The sequence below is a fragment of the Neomonachus schauinslandi genome, chromosome 1, assembly GCF_002201575.2.
Source record: "Neomonachus schauinslandi chromosome 1, ASM220157v2, whole genome shotgun sequence".
Taxonomy (NCBI): domain Eukaryota; kingdom Metazoa; phylum Chordata; class Mammalia; order Carnivora; family Phocidae; genus Neomonachus; species Neomonachus schauinslandi.
Window position 1 is genome coordinate 179,724,190 of NC_058403.1, and position 24,545 is coordinate 179,748,734.

Here is a 24,545-nt window from a genome sequence, read left to right on the forward strand (position 1 = left end):
TTTATTTGCTGATCTTACCTCCAAAACTCTCTTTTTTTCTGCCATGATAACAGTACTATTTCAAATAGATGCTGCTCTTAATTCTGGGTTGAAGATAACATGGAACACAGCTTCTAGCCAACCTCAGGGAGTCAGACATATGAGTCAGACATAAACTTTGCTAAAATATATAAGACTGCCTTGAGCAATTGAGATTTGGAGCTGATTGGTTACCAGAGTATCACCTGGCCTAATCTGAGGGGCATTTATTTCCATCTTAGTACTGTCCATCACAATGAAAACAATACTGGCAGAAGCAAAGAATTTCAGTAGTGTAGTCATTAAGAGCTTGGGATCTGGAATCAGATTACCCCAGTTCAAATCCTGGCTTCACACTTATTACCTGCACACTTTGGGCAAGTTATTTACATTCTCTGAATGTTGTTTCCCTCATCGGTGGAAAAAAGAGAACAAGAATAGCTACCTTACAGTGGTAAGTGTAAAGATTAATGAAATAATATGGAATTCTTAGCACAATGCCAAGAACATAGTAACTACTAAATAAAAATCTATATTTAATGTATATACACATCAGACACAATTAAGAAGTTAAGTTAATTTTTAAGGCTAAATTATATTTTTTTCTTCCAAAGTCAGTTTTGACTCTGTCTCCTGCTGTCTTCAAAATATTTACATGCATTAATCCATGACAAAGGAGTGCCATTTCCCTGATATTGTGATCTTCCTCAGATTATGTATCTGTCTTCATAATGCTGTTATCTTTGCCTCAAATTCTTTGCGGCCAAAACTCCATCCCTAATTCTTGGTACAGTTCTTCCTTTTTCTTCTGGTCTCATTGGAAGCACTTTTTTTTCACCAAAGCCTTGACCCAGATCTTAGACTCTTCCCACCATCAAACAACTCCTCCAAGGAAAGAGCGGGAGGTGAACAGATGGTCTTGGAGCCCCTCAGGCAACATAGTAAAAAGATCGGATGTCTCCCTTCATCGGAACCCTAGTACACTTACTGAACACTGGGTTTAAGATTATCAATACTATGTGAAGCTTTCCCTCCAAATGTTCTATTAGAATGACAACTCTCTTTAATTAGCATTTTTATACTGCTTTCTGTTGATGAATAATACCATACCCAGAAGAAAAAACTTTACACCAGATCTTATTCACACAAATAAGTACATCAATAGAGCTTTCTGCTTACAATAATAATAAACTACCCTTACTTGTTCTCAACAATTTAATTAAATACAATTAACTCTAGTTTGTTTTGGCAACCTATTAATGTCACAATTGAATATAAATAGACTCATGAAAAGATTAAAATTAATAAATCCTTTACACTATTGTAAAATTACCTCAATGCTGTGCTTGCCAGAAATACTTAGCAGCGGTTTTGAAGTATGTTAATGAGGACAGTAAAAAAGAGATAAGAAAGTTTTATCAAATAACTGAGCAAGGCTTCTGTGAGGCTTTGACCTCTTCAGAAGAGAGCGCTCGCCTGTTGGGTATAGTTCTTAAGAGACTCTGAAACACTAATTGCTAATTTACCATCATTTTACAGTATCTTTAATCCATGTCTCCAACTGTATAGGATCTTCATTCATGCTAACTTGAAATCCCTAGTGTCTTAAAACAAGAAAGTAATCATGGCATTTCATTTTTGTTGTTGTTGTTGTTTGGTTTGTTTGTTAAGTCTCAAAATATTAGACCCTGTGATACTTAGGCAATTCTTAAAACACAAAGATATATTTTGTATTCATAGTAGAAAATACAGGGTACACATATGAGTACACATAAATGGCATCCTCGGATGAACCCTGTGAACATTTAGGTACTAATGTGTTTATCAGTATATACCATGTAGTCAGTGGGCCCTGTGATAAAGAGTGCATAGGTTATTGTAAGAACACAGTTAATGGAAAGAAAAAAACACCTGAGGAAATACAGATAAATACTATCAGATGTCAGTTGACCAATGGCTCTTTTAAGATAAGGATATAATCCATTCTGAGAATCACAGAGCACCAAAGCTGACTTTTGGACTATTTCCTGTTAATGAGTTACTGGCCAGATGTTTAATTAATTACCCAAACTTCACCATTATTTGGCATCACACGGACTCTACTAAACTTACTGATTACAGCACCTTCATCAGTAATTACATGTGAAAATGCTTTTGGAAGGAAGGATGCTCTAAGTAGTGAATCTTAAGTACTGACTTAGAACCTATGGCTACCCATTACATAGAGATTAGCCATAAAAGCTAATATCCAAAATCTATGAAGAATTTGTCAAATTCAACACCCAAAGAACAAAGAACCCAGTCAAGAAATGGGCAGAAGACATGAACAGATATTTCTCCAAAGAAGACATACAAATGGGCAACAGACACATGAAAAAATGCTCAACATCACTCAGCATCAGGGAAATACAAATTTCATTCTGACACTGGTCAGAATGGCTAAAATTAACAAGTCAGGAAACAACAAATGTTGGCGAGGATGCAGAGAAAGGGGAACCCTCCTACACTGCTGGTGGGAATGCAAGCTGGAGCAGCCACTCTGGAAAACAGTATGGAGGTTCCCCAAAAGTTGAAAATAGAGCTAACCTATGACCCAGCAATTGCACTACTAGGTATTTACCCAAAAGATACAAATGTAGTGATCCAAAGGGGCACCTGCACCCCGATGTTTATAGCAGCAATGTCCATAATAGCCAAATTATGGAAGGAGCCCAGATGTCCACCGACAGATGAATGGATAAAGAAGATGTGGTGTGTGTATGTGTGTGTGTGTGTGTACATATATATATATATATATATATATATAATATTCAGTTGCATATACATATATATGTATATATATGTATATATGTATATATATATATATGCAACTGAATATTACTCAGCCATCAAAAAATGGAATCTTACCATTCGCAAGGATGTGGATGGATCTAGAGGGTATTATGCTAAGTGAAATAAGTCAGAGAAAGACAATTATCATATGATTTCACTCATACGTGGAATTTAAGAAACAAAACAGAGGATCATAGGGGAAGGGAGGGGAAAAATAAAATAAGATGAAATCAGAGAGAGAGATAAACCATAAGAGACTCTTAACTATAGGAAACAAACTGAAGGATGCTGGAGGGGAGTTGGGTGGGAGGATGGGGTAACTGGGTGATGGGCATTAAGGAGGGCATGTGTTGTAAGGAGCACTGGGTGTTATACACAACTGATGAATCACTGAACTTTATCTCTGAAACTAATAACGCACTATATGTTATTTAATTGAATTTAAATAAAATTCAATTAAATTAAAAAAAAATCTATATCTTTAACCTGTGCCAAGTACTTGGATTTTATTAACGGAAGACTCAGGTGTGGTCATAAAATGAATAAATAAATTCAAGTTGTAAAATTTCTTTTTTTTTAAGATTTTATTTATTTACTTGAGAGCAAGTGAGCAAGCAAGAAAGAAACAAAGCATGAGCAGGGGGAGGGGCAGAGGGAGAGGGAGAAGCAGACTCCCTGCTGAGCTGGGAGCCCGATGTGGGAACTTGATCCCAGGACCCTGGGATCATGACCTGAGCCAAAGGCAGACCCTTAACCAACTGAGCCACCCAGGTGCCCTCAAGTTGTAAAACTTCTATATGCATTTTTTTTTATACACTAAAATATTATGGATGTATGTGTTAGTATCAGGCACTTTCTCCACCATCTTTGCTTTGACATTCATATAGTTACATAACAATATGAGATACCATATGCCAGATACCTATTGCCTGGCAGGTGTCGAACAGGCATCTCTATTCTTTATGCAAACCTGCCAAGTGGGGATTTTATAAACATGGATCCCCATTTTATGGGTGCAGCAGAGAGCTACACTAATTTGCCACATTTAGAGCTAATAGTGTAACAACAATAGAGGTGGGATGTAATCCCCTGGTTTACCTTATATACCAAGATGCTCCTATTTCTATAGGTTCCTTGAACCAAGAGTAGCTGGTGGCAAAGAGGGTGAAATCAGGTAAAACACCCACAAGCATGTGAACTCTATCCAATTCTCAAAGATGTATGTAGATGCTACGCTTACCCTGAGTTGAAGGGTACTTACCCTGTTGCGGGAACCTTTCCATGTACTCATACGTGTTAACTTAATTATTTAAATCATTATTTTTAAATGAAGAACATGGCCCACCTTGAGAGGTGAATTAAATTACGTATAAAAACATATAAAAACCCTTAACGGGCAGTATGTTTCATCTCAAAATTAAGCAGATAATTCCATATAAGGCACTTTGCACAATATATCACACAATAGATGCTGAATAATTATTGTTTTGGGGTGTTGTAGTTGTTTCTGAAATCATCTCTATCTCCTTTAACAACTCAATGATTGAAGTGTTGTACCTGGACGGATTCAGAGGTTGAATCTGGGTTGATTAGCCATGTCTGCAGTGGTATAACCATAGAAAGAGTGGGCTATGGATCAGGAATTTGCCATCACTAGCCAAAGGGATATTTTTGGAAAACACAGATTTATTTTGATGCTGAGAGGAATTTAAAAGGGAGACTTCAGATAGGATTCTATAAGCAATTTCTACCTACCATGTTACTAGGCCATGGGTCTAGCAAGTTTAATGTGAAAGACAGCAAATTCCATATTTTAGCAAAAAGACACTACTGCAAATGATCAAACCACTTACTAGAAAGGTCAGCCCACTTTACAATATTCTAGATAATTTATAAAGTCTCAATATGATAAATGCCAAAAAAAGTTTATCAAAAATTAAATTGCAGTTAGGAAGAATTCTTTTCCAGTGTGAATGATTTATAACTGATTTGAAGTAAAACAGAAAATCTACACTAAGACTGAGTCTAATAAATGTAGATTTATCCTATGTTGTTGCTTTGTCGTGTGGAGCACAAAAAAAGGGTCTCTAAAATCTAAAAAAAAAATTACAAGGAAACTGTAAAAAAATACTTGAAAATGAGGTGCTGTTATCCCAATAAGACAAGAAAGCATGTTTTCAGCAAGGCCTGTTGCACAGCAAAATTAAGAACAAAGCATTACTCAGCCAGCCACAAGACTCAAAATTATTGCATGATATAGCCAAGCTAAATGCCCAAGACCCGGTTGCCTGCTAATACAGAACAATGCCCCTCAGCACAGAAATTTTTTTTGTAATTTATTTTTTTAACGATTTTATTTATTTGTCAAACAGAGAGAGAGAGCAAGAGCACAAACAGGGAGAGTGGCAGGCAGGGGGAGGAGCAGGCTCCCTGCTGAGCAAGGAGCCCGATACAGGACTCGATCCCAGGACCCTGGGATCATGACCAGCTGCCCAACTGACTGAGCCACCCAGGCATCCTTGTTTTGCAGTTTAAACTAACCAGGACTAGCTTGCTGATGTTCCTAAGTGCTAAAGTAGTAGCTGGTTGTGATAGCAAGAGCGCCAGAGTGGGAGTCAATGCCAAACCTAGGTTTTCCTTTCAGCTTTGTTACTATTATCCACAATTTTCCAGGGTTTTGTACAATGGAGATGACAGCGCCACCCATGTAGGGTTGTGGTATAGATCATATGCCATATTATAAGAATCAGCCCTTATTAGGGCCTACCCACAGCTGACACTCAGGAAACTGAGCTGGAAAAATTCGAAGGCTGGAAAAATTCTCAATTTGCCCTCCCAAGCTAGATGACTTTGAACAAATCAATTAATTTGTTCTTTTTTTTAAAGATATTTTTTTTATTGGCAAAAGGGAAAGATGTTCTACCTCACGAGTTTATTATGAGGATTCAATGAAACATCAAATGTTTAGGGTCTTCCTTCCTTCCTTCCTTCATTCATTCAGCAGGTATTTGTTTGGCCCTCACCATGTGGCAGACTCTCTGTGAGGCATTGTGAGACTGCTGGGCTCCCTATCCTTTCCGAGCTGACAATCTAGCAGGGAAAGCAGGGTTAAACCAGCGATTGGAATAAAGTGGCGTCACTATCTTTAGTGTGGAAGCATAGTTCTCTGCACCTAGTAAGTGACTGATAAACATTTGTCGAATAACAAATATTAAATTTGTTGTATGTTAAAAATAAAAATGATTATCCTCAGGCTTTGATTTAGAGATATGAGGTTTTCTCTAATATAATAGCCAGACTTTTAAAATCAACAGTAGTAACATGTTTTGTCTTTTATTACACAAAGGTAACAACAATTCAAAGTTGTGAAAGGCCTTATGGGACACCAAGAATTTGGCCAGAGTACAGTTGCTGGATTTTTGTTAATTAACTGACTTGCTTTCCACAGAGACTTTAATTGTAGGTATTGGGACTCTTCCCTTCCATCTTACCTAGCCCTACACCTGTGACCATGAGTGTACATTGATAAGGCAGCCCATAGATTAAAAAACGGTAACAAAGAAAAAAATAAATCTTGCCTCCCCTTTAATTGGAATAATATCAAGTTTCTCCAACTGGCAAAAGGCCAATAGCCATCCAAGTTACCAGCCCACCATATCTCTACCACCTGCCTCTAAGTTTATGTGTTTTGTTCCCCTTGGTTGAAGCTGTCACCCTCCATCCTCTCCTGCTAGCTGACTTCCTAACCAACATTCAAAGCTCAACACAAAATCATCCCCCTTCATGAGGGCTTCCCAAATCCTCTCTGCTCAGTGTAAGTGGCTTCATGTGTTATGATCACAGAGCACCGTGTTTGGTTAGAGCTCATATCAGAAGCCACTCTGAATCTTAGACACAGAAATACAGAAGAATGGAAAAAGGAACAAAAACTTCCAGAGGAAATAAAAAGAGAGTTGTATAACTCTCACAAGTGGACAGAATTGTCTAACGCTACACTATTGTAAACAGTAGTTACAGCAAGACACGCGGCTATTTAAATTTTGATTCAATTGCAATAGGTTCATTTTTCTTATTTTTCAATGAAATGTTTTATGGCGTGCCTTTTTTTTTTTTTTTTTTGGATAAGAAACAGATTCTGGAGATGGTCAGTCAATTAACCCACAATGGAGTTGGTCAAAGACTTCCAACTTGCACGCCAATGTCAATCAATTGATGGGCGGGGCCTGGAGAGGGACTGAGAAAGATTCTGAAATCACATCCTGGCTCTGCGGTAACAATCACGGTGCTTGATTACCTGGGCCTGTGATAGATGGAGGACTGGAGATTGGCAGCTTGTGTGCCATAAACCTGCTCTTACTTCCAAAAAATTCTGGGAGTAGCTGTCAAAAATGTTGCCCTACAAATGTTCACCCAGTGACCTAGTTTCTCAAGCACATGTCTAGTACCTGGCGTCTTGCATTTTCATCAGATAAAGAGATATAAGAAGCTACAAAAACAATTCACCTAATAAGACCTCGTCCGAGAAGCTTCCAAACACCTTCTCCTGTCTTATATCTTATTTTATTTCGGGGGAAAAAAATGGTTTTACTTTTATTTTTTGCCATGCCACGTATTTTTTAATTCAGAGTTATATGTAGGGCTGGTCTCTTGTTACAATTTCTTCATAAGAGAGGTATTCAAACTTTGCTGTCTATAGCACACCAAGGAGGTGAAATACCCAATTCCTATCTGTTTCCACTTCCCAGTGGAAAAATACTCAGTTAATGAATACTTGGAAAGACACATTTATGAATCACTAATTATTTTTATAAAATAAGAGGAGCCTATTAACATGTTCATGTATTATAAAATGATGCCCTATGGATATAAAAATAAACCAAATATGTTACGTACCTTGAGAATTCTTTTGCATATGTTCACAAGCAGTTTATAAACAATGTCACTATGTAAGTGTCACCATAGAAATAAGTTTGAGAGTGATTGCATATACATGTTTTCCAATGTGGATATAGGTAAATCATTTCTGAAACACAATTCAGGAATGTCTTAAAGTCTATTCCTTGGTGAATCTAAAGCAAACATATGCAAATATGCATTATTACAGGCTATAGGGTTAATGAAACAGCCCACAGCAAACTTAATTGATAATGATGAAACTAAACCAACACTAATTTATAATTAAAAAGCAAAGACCACAGCCATTCAAAATCACTAACAACTCAAACAACACTCAAGATACACTGGTAACAAATTATCCCTCCCAAAATTGCATGAATTCTAATTATTTGCATGCAGGCATTTTGCAATGTTTCCAAGAGCTGGCAGCCAGTTTTCTAAATAGAATACTGAATTAGGGAAGCTCAGTAAACCTTAGTTACATGTCATTCTAATAGAAGATAATTCAGTTGGTGTACTAATAAGTAGACTGTATTCATATACAAAATAAATGCACATGAAATCTGAAAAGAACAAGAACAGAAAAAAAAAAAACAATGTTGAGTTTCAAGATAAATGTATAACCCACTAGTGGACTGCAGACTGGATTTTGAGAACTTTAATAAAGCATTAAATTAAGGGTTTTATACAGGCAACATTACGCTGTCTGATGCTTCCCTCTGTTTCATTACATTTATAGTTTACTCTTTCTGCCAAACTTTAATCTAAAGGAAAATTAATTTATTTTTACCTAAGATTCAAATGAGACCTCTGTTCAGGCCACTGGCTTCTTTATATAAATGCTCTTTGTTTATCAGCCTCCCATTAGTAGCTCCATTTACAGTTAGTAGCTTGTAGACAAAATAGCCAGAGACTCAGCACTTTAGCATTTGGGGTATAAGTCAGGACGGGACAAAACCACAGGCATAATTTTAAAACAAGCCAAGACAGAAGTGCATAAAAATTCCCCACTTTTAGCCGCACTGCCTTCACCTCTCTCTACCTTGCTTGCATAAAAGGATTTGATAAATTCATTAAAAATCAAAAAATGTTGGAGCTGGAGATAATCTTGCCTGAGGTCACACACTAATAGCCCGCAGGTGGGATAGAGCCATGAGTCAAGTTTTGTTTGGCCCACTTGACATTTAAAAGATAAGGAAATTACACATAAACTTCTTAAGTGTCCTGCTTGCCTTGAACCATGGGATGATCTGGTCACATTGAGCCTATCTCAGGCTTAGCTAAGGATGTGATGTGCCCTCTCAATGCACACATGCTCTTCAGCTGCTACAGTTATCCTCAGGCTGGTCCAGTCATCTTTGTTAACTGGCTGGTGCACAAAGGTATTTGCCAGGTCCATCTATGACGGACAAGAATATACTTTGCTGAATGCATAGATGGCCTCTTTGGAGCTTCTGTACACAATATGAAAACCACTGCTTCCTTCTACCCTCTTACTGGAGACTTGCAATTGACAATTGACGTGAGATCCTGAATGCACCAGGGTCCTACCCCTACTGTGGTGCTCCTTCCTCATTACCATTCGATATAAAAAAGGCTTCATGTGGTACTTTCCTGCCAGTATTTGCATTTTTATTTTATTTTTTTTAATCTTTTTTTTATTTTTATTTTTTTAAAGATTTTATTTATTTATTTGACAGAGAAAGACACAGCGAGAGAGGGAACACAAGCAGGGGGGAGTGGGAGAGGGAGAAGCAGGCTCCCCCGCCGAGCAGGGAGCCCGATGCGGGACTCGATCCAGGGACTCCAGGATCACGACCTGAGCCGAAGGCAGTCGTTTAACCAACTGAGCCACCCAGGCGCCCCAGTATTTGCATTTTTAAAGGATGTAAAGTTCTTGCCCAGTTATGAGAAAATATTTATTGAATACTTACACAGCATTCATTCAGTGGGAAGTATGACCTAGTGGCCTGCTGACCCGAATCTAAAATGTATTATCAATTTCAAGAGCATTGAAGTGCTTTTTCCTCTTACTGTGCGGTAGCTCATCTAAACCTGGAAGCTGACATTCTGTATTCATTTCAAAGCCTATGACTCAATCTATCCACCCTTCATCCACATGAGGGGGAAACAAAAAAATCCTTTGGGTACATGCAGACTCAGTTAGCTCCCATCTATTTTGGGGTGACACGGAAGCATGCCTAAAAGAGAAGTTCTAGTAAGGGCATAGTAAAGATAAATATAGGTAATCACATCAGCAGAACAATGACCTTGGCTGAGGATGTAGGTCTTCCTCCCTCCTAGACTCAGGGTGAGGTTTGGTTTGACTCCTTCCGCGTGGAGGAAGAATCCGCTTAATGAATAGCGACATCACTCAGCGTTATCTATCCATCTTCGGAGAGAAAATCGCTGATTATATCAATTCTCTTTTCTTTCTCTGGGCCTTTATTATATAAAGATGGGGAAGGAGAAAGAAATAGTAGGCCAAAAGGGTTCCCTAAGTGCTTTCAGGACATTAACTTTACAGAATCTAATTAGTTTACACAAATGGTTAACAAAATCATTCATTTTCTTTTTATCCCAAAGAAAGGAAAAATTGCTGTCTGTTCTTATTTCTCCCTGCTACAAAGACGAAGTGAGTTTTTCTCTTGATACCAAAAAATTTGAAAGCAGAAGGCCTTTTCCTATTTGCTAAGAGAAGTTTCTCTTCAGTCCCTTAAGACCACGCTTACAGTATTTTCTAAATTTATAGGAAAAAAACTCATGCTGTGTCTGAAAACCTTAGGGATTTAAGTTTTTACTACATTTGTAAGCATATTCTTTGGGTTATTTTGGTTAATGGAACTGCTGTCAAATAGAGTAAATAACTACACAAAGATATTGCACAAATACACACATACACACATACATATGTATGTTATACTGACAATTTAATATTTATACCTCTCTCCATTTGTGGTATCCCTAAATTATAAAGATGCACACAGATACATATGCATCCATACACACACATGCACCCCCACACAAGCAGTAATAAATGAGGGAGAGTTAAAGGTTTTACCAGAACATTCATTCCTTAAGAATGTAACAAATATTTTTTCAGCACCTATTATATGTCAAGTTCCTTACTAAAAGTGAGATATAAGAAGATGGATAGCACAGTGGCTCACACTTCTCAATGCATGTGATAAGAATAGGCACTTTAGATATTGCCCAAATTAAAAAAAAATGTTTAGATAATTTTAGTTAAACACAATCAGGTTTCCTATCTGCAAATCTTTCCAGAACTTGTATACACTTACATGTACTGAAAATCTCCAAAAGGAGAACATACCAGACAATGAGTACTTCCCCAACACTTAATAGCTTTTTTGCAAGCAGCATCTTGAGGGTACGGTATTTTCTGAACTGGAAAATACTGGCCTAGACACTTCATTGGATTAAGGCTCTTAAAAGGAAAAGGGCCTCATGATACTTTCCTACCTAATCGTCCTTCTTTTTCCTTAACCTGAGAACACTGTTTGATACATTTCTAATTTTACCATAAAACTACAGCTAGGGCGCCTGGGTGGCTCAGTTGGTTAAGCGACTGCCTTCGGCTCAGGTCATGATCCTGGAGTCCCGGGATCGAGTCCCGCATCGGGCTCCCTGCTCCGCAGGGAGTCTGCTTCTCCCTCTGACCCTCCTCCCTCTCATGCTCTCTGTCTCTCATTCTCTCTGTCTCAAATAAATAAATAAAATCTTTAAAAAATAAATAAATAAATAAATAAATAAATAAATAAAAAACTACAGCTAATATTTTAAGTTTTTTATTAAAAAGTAATATATACCCATATTAAAAAAAATCTTAAAAACACATAATTGGGGCACCTGGGTGGCTCATTCGGTTAACTAGCAGGCTCTTGGTTTTGGCTCAGGTCCTGGTCCCAGTATTGAGCCCCACTTAGCTCCTGGCTTCCCACTGAGCAGAGTCTGCTCCAGGATTCTCTCCCTCTGCCCCTCCTCTGTTCTCTTTCTCTCTCTCTCTCTCTCTCAAATAAATAAATGAATCTTAAAAAAATTAAAAATAAAAAAAATAAAAACTACATCATTATAGGAAATAAAAAGTCCAAGTCATTCTAGTCCTACCACCAGCTTTAACTGATGCCACGTATAGAATGTTTATAGCCTTTCTGACATTTTTTTATGCCTGTGTTAATATTTTTTTCCAAAATTATTTTGAAACTGCATATTCTGTTCCTTGTTTTTGTTTTTGTTTTTTTCCCTCAGCAGTGTATCATAGGCATCTTTCCTTAAGAGTACATATAAGCACATCTCATTCTTTGCAGTGGTTACATTGAATCCCGTTGTATGGTATACAACGATTTATTGTACCAAGCTCTTTTTGCTCTAGCTAAAACCCCCCTCTAATTATTTGCCATTAAATTAACTAGACCTTTACATACATTTTTTCACACCTGTCCAATCATTTTCTTAGGCTAAGCATCTCGAAATGGAATTGTGTAGGATTTGCACATTTTACATTTTGGGAGATGCTGCCAAATTGTTTTCAAAAAATGTTGCACGAATTTACATACTCAAGCTTTGAGATTTTCACACAGTTTAAAACTGGAAGAGTTTTTCAAAAAGTTCAAGTAGTCATCTTAAATGAACTTTAAGAAATTACCAATTGAAGGCTAAGGTTCATTTGTGCCACTTCTATATGTTTTCAGTGTGACATAAGATCTATTTTCCTTAACTATGACGAACTGAGGTCATAGGCTTGAGCTCACATAAGTAACAGTATTTATATAGCATTGTAATAATTCTCTTATAAATTCAGGGGATTGACAGGAAATATTTATTTGCATCTCTACTTGGTTTTGATACTTTGAGGTCTTATCAAATGTCCATAGCTGCACTCTGACTCTGGGACAAGGTCAATAACATCAATCAGATGATCAATGGATTATCACTAGCACCAGCTTACACCAAATAACAACCTGTCTGCTCTAATCCTTAGGTCAATTCACTACACTTAGCAATTCAGTACTGGTAAGAATTCTTAAAAAGCCAATATGCAACCACTGTTGTTCTGACGATATCTTTCATACTACAGTTCTAAAACAATACTTTATTGTAATGTGTCTTGGTATTCTAATGCGTATTCCTTAAGCAGTTTTCAATAAAGTAATATTGAATACTAAGGTAAAGATAAGTATAAGATATACAAGAATGCTTTTAAATATGTTAACAAAAAATCACACTTTTAAATGAATGGTGATGTTCACTACGTAATAATTAAGTCATAAATGAATACCTCCCTCTAAATACATAGTTTCCTTAATATAGTTTTAAATCAGGCCAAGTATAAGTTACATAGACAATTCTATTCAGAGTAATCTTTCCATATATCATTTCCATACACACCTGTCAATACAATAGCAGCGACTCAAGAATAAATGATTCATTAGGCACTTATAACTTCTTGTCTCATGTAATTTATCTTTATAATTTTAAATTACTAAAGAATCCCAAGGATCTTTTCTTACTCAAGTATTTTGAAATGATCCATATTTTATTAAGTTTCAAGAATAACCCCCCCACACACACACATACCCACACACTTGAAATTAAGTAACTATTAAAATTAGTGTCATAATTCATATATCCATAAGGGGGAAGAACTAATTCTAAAGTAGAAAGTTACATCCAGCAAACCATTCATCCTTTTTCACCTGTTACACACCTGATGCTTATAAAGAGTTGAAGCTGTCTGTTTTAATTTCCTGAAAGAAGGGAACATACCACTTTTGGGTTTTCATTGTTCAGTCTGTCTTTTTTAAATTATGTGTCCCCTTCCAGCTTTACTATTTATATATATAAAAGGCACGAGTATTCTTCAAATTGTTGTGGTAATTTCCTACATTGTTCCCAAAATAAAAACTTGATTTAGCCAAATATTAAATTATTGAAATTACAAATCTGTTAATCTACGGCACATTTTACTCATTTGTGTAATTTTAAAGTTCACTTCCATTTGATTGACTATTTTAATCCTTCTTAACTAGTAAGTGAAAATAATGGTGCATTCCTAATACCATAAATATGAAAAATAGAAAGTACTTAGGGACTACAGGGGAATCTATTAAAATCAGTCTGTTTTCTGGTTAACATATTCTCATTCTGTTTGTGTACTAAGCCACTGCATTGAGAAGACAGATCTCAAATTCACGGCCTCACAAAGACATTGTCCCGATTTCATGTTTTGACAGCAGAAATTGGCCCAGATCTCTAACCATTTCCCCTACAGGAACCTGGCTGGCTGGTGCCATCCAGGTGCGGCAGAGTCTGATGAGGGGAACATCGCGTCAAATTCCACTCATCTGTCAGTGTAGTGGATTATTTCTTGAGAGACTGAAATTGGCTGCTTGGGATGGGAACACCATCAATCTTACTGTGTAGGGGATGGCAAAGCTGCCCGTAAAAGGCTGGCAAGAGGGGGGCCAGCCGTTCCTAAGCAGGTGAGGAGGCAGCTCTAAAGCCTTCACTCTCCCCCCATTCGGGGCTCTGAGGGAAAGATTTGTCATTTTTCACATTTCCCGGGTACTTGGTATGCATGCAGTGTCCGCTTGTTCCTGCTTTATGGAAGAGGCGATTTTTCAAGCTTAGGCAAATGTGGCAAAGCTCAGGGTCTGCCTGGTGTCTCATTTTTTCTCATCATGTCACTTGTTTTAACTGATTTGAGAAAATGAGATTATGTTTTTCCTTTTTGCTCATTTATCCTGCTATTTATTTATTTATTTGCTCATTTAGGGGTGGATTGTCACAGATAACTGGCCCTGATTTCTCTCTTGTTTTCATACACATTTCATTAGTGTCCCTGAAGATTTAAGACCCACAAAGGGAAACATTACAACTCTCATCAAAAAAAGCATACATTTACTCTTAAAATCAAAACAGATTGTATTAAAGGAGATTGCATTTCTGACTGAAATAAGCTAGAATATTGCTGTGTCCAAGATCTATCGTTTTAATCTTTGCAGCTATTGTTGAAAACCCAAGAAAGTTGAATAAACCTATTACATAGAACCATTGGACTTTCAGTTTGATATCATTTTAATCTTTCGGCATCTAGAAAGGAGTATATATAGTTTCTTAATTTCATCAATGAATTGGTAATGGATCTCAAATGTATAAGCGCTTGGGGCTGAAATTGGGTTCGGTGCTACAGTTTCTTGGGATATCTGACATACAGATCGACCATGCATTGGTGATAATAAGCAATTTCTAGCAGTAGACGTTGGAGAAAACAAATACTGAATTCAATTTTAGTCAGAACTTAACGACATGTTTCTGAGCTTGAAATTATAATATTTTGATAACAAGCCCCATAAAGATTTGAGTTTACTTAATACAAATATCATAACCATAACCCCCGACCAAAAAAACTCCTGTATTAACTGATTAACAGAGATAGTCTAAGTAAAAACTCACTGCAAAGTGTACTCTATTTCACGACTATACACATCGAGCGTAAAAGACAGGCAGCGGTTGGTGATATATTCTAGCCAGGTATCTCATAGTTTTTAAAAAAAACAAACACGAGATTAAAACAAGGTTTTGTCCTATGTGGATTGTTAGCTGTGTGAACAGCAAAACTTTACTCATTTAGCAACTCTAACATGTACTTTTGTAGTCTATTAAGAGATGTCAGTTATTGATATTTATGAGGAACTTCACAGTTTACAAAGCACTGTCACAAAAAATTATTTTACTTACACCCCCACAATATCTTTAAATGAGGAACTGGGCCCAGAGAAGAAAAGTGACTTTCCTAAGGTCAAGACACTTCAGGTTAAGTAACAGAGATGAGTGCTGGTCCTGAGCGCTGCCATTGCCACCGGCCAGCCCTCACCAAGTTCAGCCAAGGCCACCTTTCAGAAGGGGTTTGAGTCCGTGCATTGACATAACTTGGAAGTTTTCACAAGTTATGGGAAACGGCTCACACCCCTCAAAGAGGCTACTCGGCGTGATTATTCTGTGCCCTGGGAGATATATCCCCTCCTTGGGAAACAGGCCAGGGAGGTGACATCAGACCTACCCGACTTCCAATGGCAGTTACTGGCTGTGTGGTCTCACACAAGTCACCCGATCCCTCAGAACTTCAGTCTCCTGGGCAACAGAAGGATTGGGGGCGGTGCGCGTGGTGTGAGGGGTAGGGGCGATTACACCTACTTGTATACGGATTAAGACGACGTGAGTGTGCCGAAAACCCTCACAATAGTTATTTTTGTTACGAATTCTTACTGTTAAGTATGACAATGAATGCCAATTTCCCGCGTTATTTGTATGACTGTAACAAATCAGACATTTTTGCCTGAACCGATTGGTAATTAACTGACTGGAGGTAAACCGCAGATTCCAAAACCCACGTTTGTTCTTCCTCCACCTCGGCACCGAAGCCTCAGAGTCTGGGGGTACCCGCTCCGCTCGGGGCTGAGGACCCCTGAGGCAGAAATACAAGCGCGCGGCAGGGGCGGCGGAGCGGTTTCCAAGCCCACCTGCAGGGGCACCAGCGCCCCCCTCGCCTTCCCTCCGCAACCCAGGGCGTGGGGAGTGAGGGTGGCTGGGGCCCTGACGCAGCCCGGGGCTGAGGCCGCCCGGACGCCCCCTCCCGCGCTCACCCCCTCCCCCACCCCAGTCCTGGGCGGGGGGGGGGGGGGTGGCCCGGGCTCCTGCCGAGAACCGGCTCGCGCGCTCCCCAGCAGCCGGGTGCGGGCGCTCGGCAGGACCCCGGGCTGCACCCTTGCTCTTTCTGTCCAGCCCGCAGCCTGGAGGCAGAGCCCGGGGAGGCAGCACGCAGCGCCCCGGGAGGTGTTGTTGGACGATTGTGCCGAAGAGCCCAGGACTGGCGCCCAGGCCGATTGCGGAGCCAGAGAAAGGCAAAGGCGTGGACGCTGGACCGCGCAGCTGGAGCCAGCCGAACGGATGGGAGGAGGCCAGTAAAGAATTTGGAGAGGGGATGGAGGGCGGGGAGCACTTCCGACTTGAAGACCTGGAGCTTGGCCGCGCTACTAGTTCCCTGGGCCCGGACTTGGCGATGGGGGAGGAGGGCTTCGGTGGAGGGCGGAGTAAAGGAGTGCAAAGGTTGAAACTAAACAGAATGTGGAAGGAAATCTTTTCAGAGAATGGGCGAGGGTAAGGACAATCGAGCTGGGGGGCAGTAATGAGAAAGGCAAAGAAGGAGAAAAAAAAAAAAAATCCAGACGGAAAAGTGAGGCCATGGAAGGGTAAGAAATATACTTTAAACAAAAAGACGAAGAAAGCAAAATGCGTCCGGAAATCAAAATTCAGTATAGGGGGAAAAATCAGGCTAAAGGGAACTTGTTCCTGAAAGTGCCAAGAAAGAGAGAAAAATACCACCGTTAAAAACTGGAAGAACAGAAAGTGAAGGAAGGGAGAAAGAGGAGACAAATTAAAGCAGACAAGAAATAGTAAGTTATTTTTAAATTTCTTTTTCATTAACGAACTACTTCCAAAGTTAATTTCGGCACTAACATATCCACAAAATTCTTAGCCACGCACACACCGAGATTATAGTGTCTACACTAGATAGGATATCCCAGCAGTATACATACCCATTATTTTATTGGTTGCAAAGATCATATTTTGCCTCTCTAAGAAATCAAGTCTTGCAAGTTATCCCACCTTCTGCAGAGTATTTTGATATTGGCCAAAGTATCCAAAAACCAAGGACTTCACTTTTTTAAGGTGTGAGGAAGGGGTAGGGAGACTCTTAGAGAAAACCGTGTGTTTTTTTTTTTTTTTTTTTTTTTTCCTGAGAAATTCATAGAAACACCTCTAGGGCATTTTAGTATCCCCCTCACCTTTCCCCAAAGCATCCAGCCAACAATATGTGTCTTGGAATTCAGAGGCAAGCTGCCCGCACTATATAGTGCTTTCTGTCCCTTACAGTCAACCATCTGTTAAGGTGACAGCAGTGAGACTGGAGGCTGCCGAGGAGCCAGCTCCCGACTTACCTGGTCTGTGCAGGTGGTGCTGCTGGAAAGTGTGCTGAAGAGATCCATGACATAGGAGCACTGCACAAGCACTTATCCACAAATACAGGACCCAGGACATCGCAGAGACCATTGCCATTCTCTAAAAAGAACATGAGACAGCAAGGATTACCCCCAGCTTCAAGCCCCCAGCTCAGTCAGTCCCACTGATGAGAGAAGGAGGGTCTCAGACGTCATGTCCCCTTTGCTACTTTGCTGGCTGAAATTAATAACCCAGCAGAGGTCATGCCATGAAGTGGGATTTAGGGAAAGCCTTCCCCAAGAGATCGTGAATTCTTTTTTGAAATTCTGCAAAGCCAAACGCCAAGGACTGCCAGACACATAAATAAATTAAAGTTTGTGACTATCAGGCAGTTTGAAGCACAGTATCCTGACTTTACATCCTGTTTTTTACAGTGATCTTTAAACTATAGTTATTCCAGGCATTGAAAAGCTGCATACTCCTGTTCATTCTAACTTCATTGTAAGTCTGACATAAGCCTGAAAGGAAAGAGTGGATTTTTTTTTTTTTTTAATTCTACCGTCATGAATTTTTAATCATTCTGCTGTCTTCTAAACTAAGTAATCATTTCTCAGAGGCATGTTGTAATCTCCTGATAGAACTGGTCTTTTTTGGCTGGACTTAAAATCAGACGGAATTGTCTTCAGCCAGAATGAGTTTCAGAGGCAAGATCTATGCTTCTATCCTAGCGTAAGCCATAATTTACAATACTGCTTTGCCTCCTAAGAGGCAATTGTGGCATTTGTTGTATAGTGTTGATGAATATGCATACACAGGTGGTGTATGTATTTATGGATGAACATATACCTTTTCTCAGGCGCTGAAACTTTGACAGTCTTACCTGCACCTATAAGGATCTTAGGAGCTACAGAGGCTCAATTGCACTACATATTGTCCAATTTCTCAAACAACACCTTATGCTGCATTTCATATTGCCAAATTAATCAAACTTGCAGCATTGTCCTTACTCAGCCAGTGATACGGAAGCAGTTTCTATACAAGAATCCAGTTAAGTGTATTCTTTTCTCTTAGAGAGAGCTTTGGAACCCAGATTTTTCCTTTAAAAAATTTTTCCACTGTCAAATTATACACTACAAGTATTTCAACTATACATTTAAATCTGCTAGTGACCTCCCAGTGTGGTTTCTTTATTCGTGGAAATTGGCACTCTTTCAAAAACTGTGATGTTCAGAAAGCAGAAATATACATCATATGTGTGTGTGTGTGTATAAAGATATAATACAAGATAATTTATGGGCTTTAGGAGAGAGATGCAGTCTTTAAAAGGGGTTTAGGACTATAACAGACAAATGGTGACAACCATAATTAAGTGCAAAGTAGGAAAACATTATTTTCAACAGCATGGTGCCTTTCATGCCTCACTCTGTGATTCAGATGGACCATTCACTTTATCATTAGTTTCACTGCCCACTGTTTACTTTTGTACACAACAGATTTATCCTCATTGTCTTCAGAACTATCAGTATAACATAGATGCATTCTCTTCAGTAGAGATAAATAGCAACACCCCTTCTATGAATCTTGAAATGAATGCATTTAGGGGCCTTTTCAAAATACGCTGCAAATTATAGAAAGACAAAATAGAGGTGACTGTGGCATGCATTGACTAGTTGTGAATTTCAGTTAAAAATGCACTAGAAATTCATCTAAACTTTCAAAAAGCCTACCACAATCAAAACTTAACAGTTTTTCAATGACTCTGCTTTCTCTTGCTCATTTCTTCACCCCTGTAGCTTTTAGCACTTAAAAAGATTACTGTGACTTCACATTTGCAGTATTTTCCTTCTTCTTCCTTTTTTTATTTAACTTTCTTTAATTCTCAGCATCACTTCCAAGGTTCCTGCATATCACTCTCATTGCTCACTCTCCTACCAAGAGGTTGTCTCTATGTTAATAGGTGTTTTCCACCAAATAATGCATCCAGCCTTACATAGTTCTCTAGATATGACTGAATAGGTTACAAATCTGCTTTCTGAATCTTAAATCCTTAAAGAGGCTTCTTACCTGAAAAATCCAGCCAAGAGCAGAGTACTCTATTAGTGTTCATTGGAAAGCTCTAACACTTTCTAAAATCCATCTGTGCACAATTGGAGATTTTTTTTAAAAGAGCTTCCCAATAATCTTCTTTATCAGGATTAAAAAAATATGTTTTTCTCTTCCAATGCTATTTCCACAGTAAAGAAGACATCGGGTTCATTCAGACTGTATTGTCAGAAAAGGAGCCAAGGTTTGAGGGGTGGAAACCTTGTCATTTTCACCTTTAAATCATCTCCTCGCGTCACCTCTGCCTGATGAGACCTTTGAAGTGATCCTGATGAGAATCAGTTTACAGTTAATGATGGACCATCCCCAGTCCCGTGCATTCGGGGCAGAGTAAGGCAGCAAAATGTAGGAGCAGGGCTGCTATACGGTGCTGTAAGTAGCAGTAGTCTGTTTCAATACATCCCTCCTCTGTAAAGTATCACATGTCTTAAAGTGACATTACCCTCTATTACAGCTACAGTGAATTGTAATGCCTGCCCACTAACTCTTCAGCTACTCAAGCAGCACTTTAACACTATACTGTCTGGCATGTTATGTTAGAGCTTTCACTGATACCGTTCATTTGCCAAGAGTGAAGAGGGAAGGAGAAACAAAAGAAAAAAACATTCTGCAAAATATTAATAGTGTTAATGGGTGTTAGGCTTCTTAACAGTAAATGCAAAAGTGAACTACAGGCCATTTCTTACCTCTTCATGTCTTTGACCCAGTACGTTAACCAAAAATATTGTCAGGTTTATACAAATTTAAGTCTGTCGATTGTTTTGGCAGCTAAATCTGGGAATATGGCATACTTGGAATACAATATAGATGCTTATATGCATAAGCCCAATAAAAACCTTCTGAGGTTTTTGAACATGTTTAATAAATAGAAACATGTCATTTTCAGCATCGAAGATTGGGTTTTGACAAAGAAATATGCTCAAAGCATTTTTTTTTAAAATCTCCCTCTCCCTCCAATAACATGCTGGGGGGGAGAGGAAACCCTCAGAAACTGAACATTTTGTTTCTAGTACTATGGTTCGGACACTCTCTTCTTTGGAAATAAAGTGATTGTATCCAAACGTTAACGATGCACGTAAGGTAACCTAGTTTTCACTTATAGACTGCATGAGCAGAAATACTCATTCAGTTATTTCATGAATTGCTTATAAAGCACCTACTATGTGCTAGATGCTTGGGGACAAGGCAGAGAACAAGGTCGATGTGATCCCCACTGTCATAGGTCTAGTCTTTCATAATTTTTTCAAAATCAAGTTGGTTCTCATGATTTTCCCTCCTCACAAACCTTTTGAAATGCCTCAGAATACCCCTGCCTTGCACGGGTGTTATAAAGAAGGGTCGAAGGGGCGCCTGGGTGTCTCAGTGGGTTGAGCCTCTGGCTCTTGGGGTAGGCTCAGGTAATGATCTCATGGGTGGTGGGATCCAGCCCCATGTCAGACTCCACACTCAGAGGAGAGTCTGCTTTAAGATTCTCTCCTTCTGCCCCTCCCCCTTTCAAAATAAATAAATCTTAAAAAGAAAGAACGGTTGATGCCACTGTGCGACTTTGGAAACCATCACCTTTTCTCATGTTAAACAGAGTGAAAGAGTGAGAGCCCCTACAGATGGGTCGGTCTTCCCCACTGGTCTTTCACAGTGCACAGTGCACACGTAACAACACCAAAGTTATAGTAGGTAGTGCATGTTTCATTTCTGTGGTTCGTTATTGTTGTGTTGGTGATACGTACAGACTGTGTGGTATCAAGACACAAATAACAGCAGTGCGGCAGCTAATGTTCATTAAATCTTTCCTATGAGTAGCGCTTCTCTATAGTATGTTGCTTATAAGGTATGATTTAATCCTTTTTACTAACCCCATAAGATAAGTATTATTATTCTTATCTCCATTTCATGGATGAGGAACCCCAGGGGGAACAGGGAGATTAAGAAACTTGCTCAAGGTAATATAGCTTGTAAGTGATAGAGTAGGTTTCAAACTCCAATGATCTGGTGCAAGAGCCCATGTCTTAGACACTCATATAAAATACTACATGGTTGGGCTGACTGGGTGGCTCAGTCGGTTAAGCATCTGCCTTTGGCTCAGGTCATAATCCCAGTGTCCTGGGATCGAGCCCTGCATCAGGCTCCCTGCTCAGCAGGGAGTCTGCTTCTCCCTCTCCCTCTGCACCTCCCCCCTGCTCATGCTTTCTCTCTCTCTCTCACACACACACTCCCTCTCTCTCAAAGAAATAAATACAATCTTAAAAAAATACTTCATGGTTAAAATAACCCCCCCAAAAAAAACCATTACATTTTCTCATTTCTTTACCATTAAGAGAGTCTCAAAAAAGTATTATTCATTCATTCAAGAAGTATATATTGAGTACATTCCAGGCTTTTGAAATATAGAAGTGTGGAAGATAGTCTTTGCCCCATGAATTTTTTTGGGGGGGGTTGTTTTTGCTATGCTAATGTATTCAAATTAAAAGGAAGTTACTAATAAGGGCTACCATTTTGAAAAACTAACCATTATGTTCTTCCTTTCTAGGGATTAAATTAAAGCTAAACATAGTTATTTATCTACGAATTAATTCAATTTAATGAACTTGAAAAATGTACTAAAGGATTATGTTCAAGGCACTCAGACAAGCATTATTAATTTTTTTAAAAAGACTGGAAGAAAGACTTGCTCTTTTAGGCTTAAGTGACTGTCTATATATGTATGTGATGGAACAAGAATATCAACATAGTTCCTTGTTTTTCTTCCAAATACCTTGTAGTCCATTGTACTGCAGCCAATGACCATTTGTCCTAAATAATATAAGCATCAACAAATATTGGCATGTAAGGCAATTTAGTTTATTTAGTCTATCCCAACTATTTTGTGATAACAAACTACTATCACACCTTTCAAAGAAGTTGGCCTTTCCACCATCTGGCCATAGTAGGATTGTGTCTCCTGATTCCTTTATCATTGAGTGGGCCATAAAGTTCTGGCCAGTGAAATATCAACAGAATTGATGGTGTCTTTTTGAGGCTGGAACATTTAATTGTTGAAGCAACACCCTCCTTTGTCTCCAGAACAGGGACTAGTCACACTATCAGCCTGGATCCTTGAATGATCACAAAGAAAACAGGCCCTCCCTTTTCCCTACCAGCCCATAATGGATATACACAGTAAATAAGAAATAATTTGTTCTTCAAGCAATTGAGATTTGGGAGCTATTTATTATTGCAGCATAACCTAGTCTACTCTGACTGATGAAGATTTTAACTTACATTATCCAAGTATTAATTGAATGTTTATGTTCTATACACTGCCCTAAGCTCTGAGGAGACAGCAGTATGCACATCAAACCAAGTTCCTGCTTTTTCAGAGCCCCTTGTAATGGAAATCTATTGGAGATTTTTTTAATCAGAGCAATGATAAACCCAAAGCATTGATTATTGCTGCTGGAACCCCTTTGGACTCTTATAAACCAGGAGTTATAGACTGATCACCCATGTGGCCTATGGCTATGTCCTGCTCAGCCATTTTGTCATGCAGGCACAATATTTCAAAAGGCATTATTCCAGCACTATTGTTTTAGCCCATCCAGTTTCATTAATTCAAGATACCTAGGCAGTTGGGTATTTGAACCATGATTCAAGCCAAATTCCTAAAGATACACATTTCAAACACAGTATCTGTGTATATGCACATTTGTTTATGTGAGAAAGAGAAAATTCTATTCATTAGAACTCTTCCCTATGGAGAAACCCACATTTATTTCTAAGAAAAGCCCAGTGAAAATAACTGGGGGTAAAAGCCAAAACACTCAGAATGCTCAAATAGCCAAGAATATTCAGCAAATAATCCTGCATAATAAAAAAATGAGATAGAGAGATAGAGGATGTAACAAGGAGAACACCAGGAGGGAGAAAGAAAATGGTGGGGGGCAGAGAGACAGAGATAGAAATATATTAGAGGCTCAGGAAGAGAAGGACCAAGAACAAATGTCAAAAGGGGATTTCTTGGTGGAAAACTATATCCTATGGAATGTGACTCTTCCCTGCCTCTCCAAATGATCATAAAAGTCTTAAAAAAAAAAAAAAAACCCTCACATATACTTTGTGTTATTAAGTTACCTGGGAAACCCATTGAAGGGGCTACCTTCCCCATCCAGGCATAAAGTACCACAAGAAAATCCCTCATGTTCCTGATTATCACATTTCTCATTTCTTGGCATTAGAAATAAAAGCTATCTGGGGCACCTGGGTGGGTCAGTCAGTTAAGCATCTAACTTCAGTTCAGGTCATGATCTGGGTCCTGGGATTGAGCCCCATGGAGCTCCAAGCTCAGCAGGGTGTCTGCTTCTCCCTCTCCCTCCGCCCCTCCCCCTACTCATGCTCTCTCTCTTTCTCAAATAAAATCCTTTAAAAAAAAAAAGCCATCTTATTTCAGCTTAAGACCAGTACACTTAATAATAATTTGGCTAAGAGAGGGCGGAGCAAGATGGCAGAGGAGTAGGAGACCTGGATTTTGTCTGGTCCCAGGAATTCAGCTGGATAGGGATCAAACCATTCTGAACACCTACGAACTCAACAGGAGATCAAAGAAAAGAATAGCAACAACTCTCTGAACAGAAAAGCGACCACTTTCTGGAAGGTAGGACGTGCGGAGAAGTAAATCCGAGGTGATATTCGGGAGGGTA

General features: G+C 38.9%; 1 protein-coding gene across 1 annotated transcript in view; it reads right to left on the minus strand.

The window, feature by feature from the left end:
• Positions 1-19,931, minus strand: part of TAFA1 (TAFA chemokine like family member 1) — a 534,189-nt gene extending 514,258 nt beyond the window's left edge. The window contains exons 1-2 of the mRNA XM_044916668.1: positions 19,834-19,931; positions 17,769-17,889 (exon numbers count right to left, since the gene is read on the minus strand). Of these exons, the coding sequence (XP_044772603.1) occupies positions 17,769-17,886 (118 nt within the window). The 5' untranslated portion in view covers positions 17,887-17,889; positions 19,834-19,931. The remainder of the gene's footprint in view (positions 1-17,768; positions 17,890-19,833) is intronic.
• Positions 19,932-24,545: the final 4,614 nt, after the last annotated feature.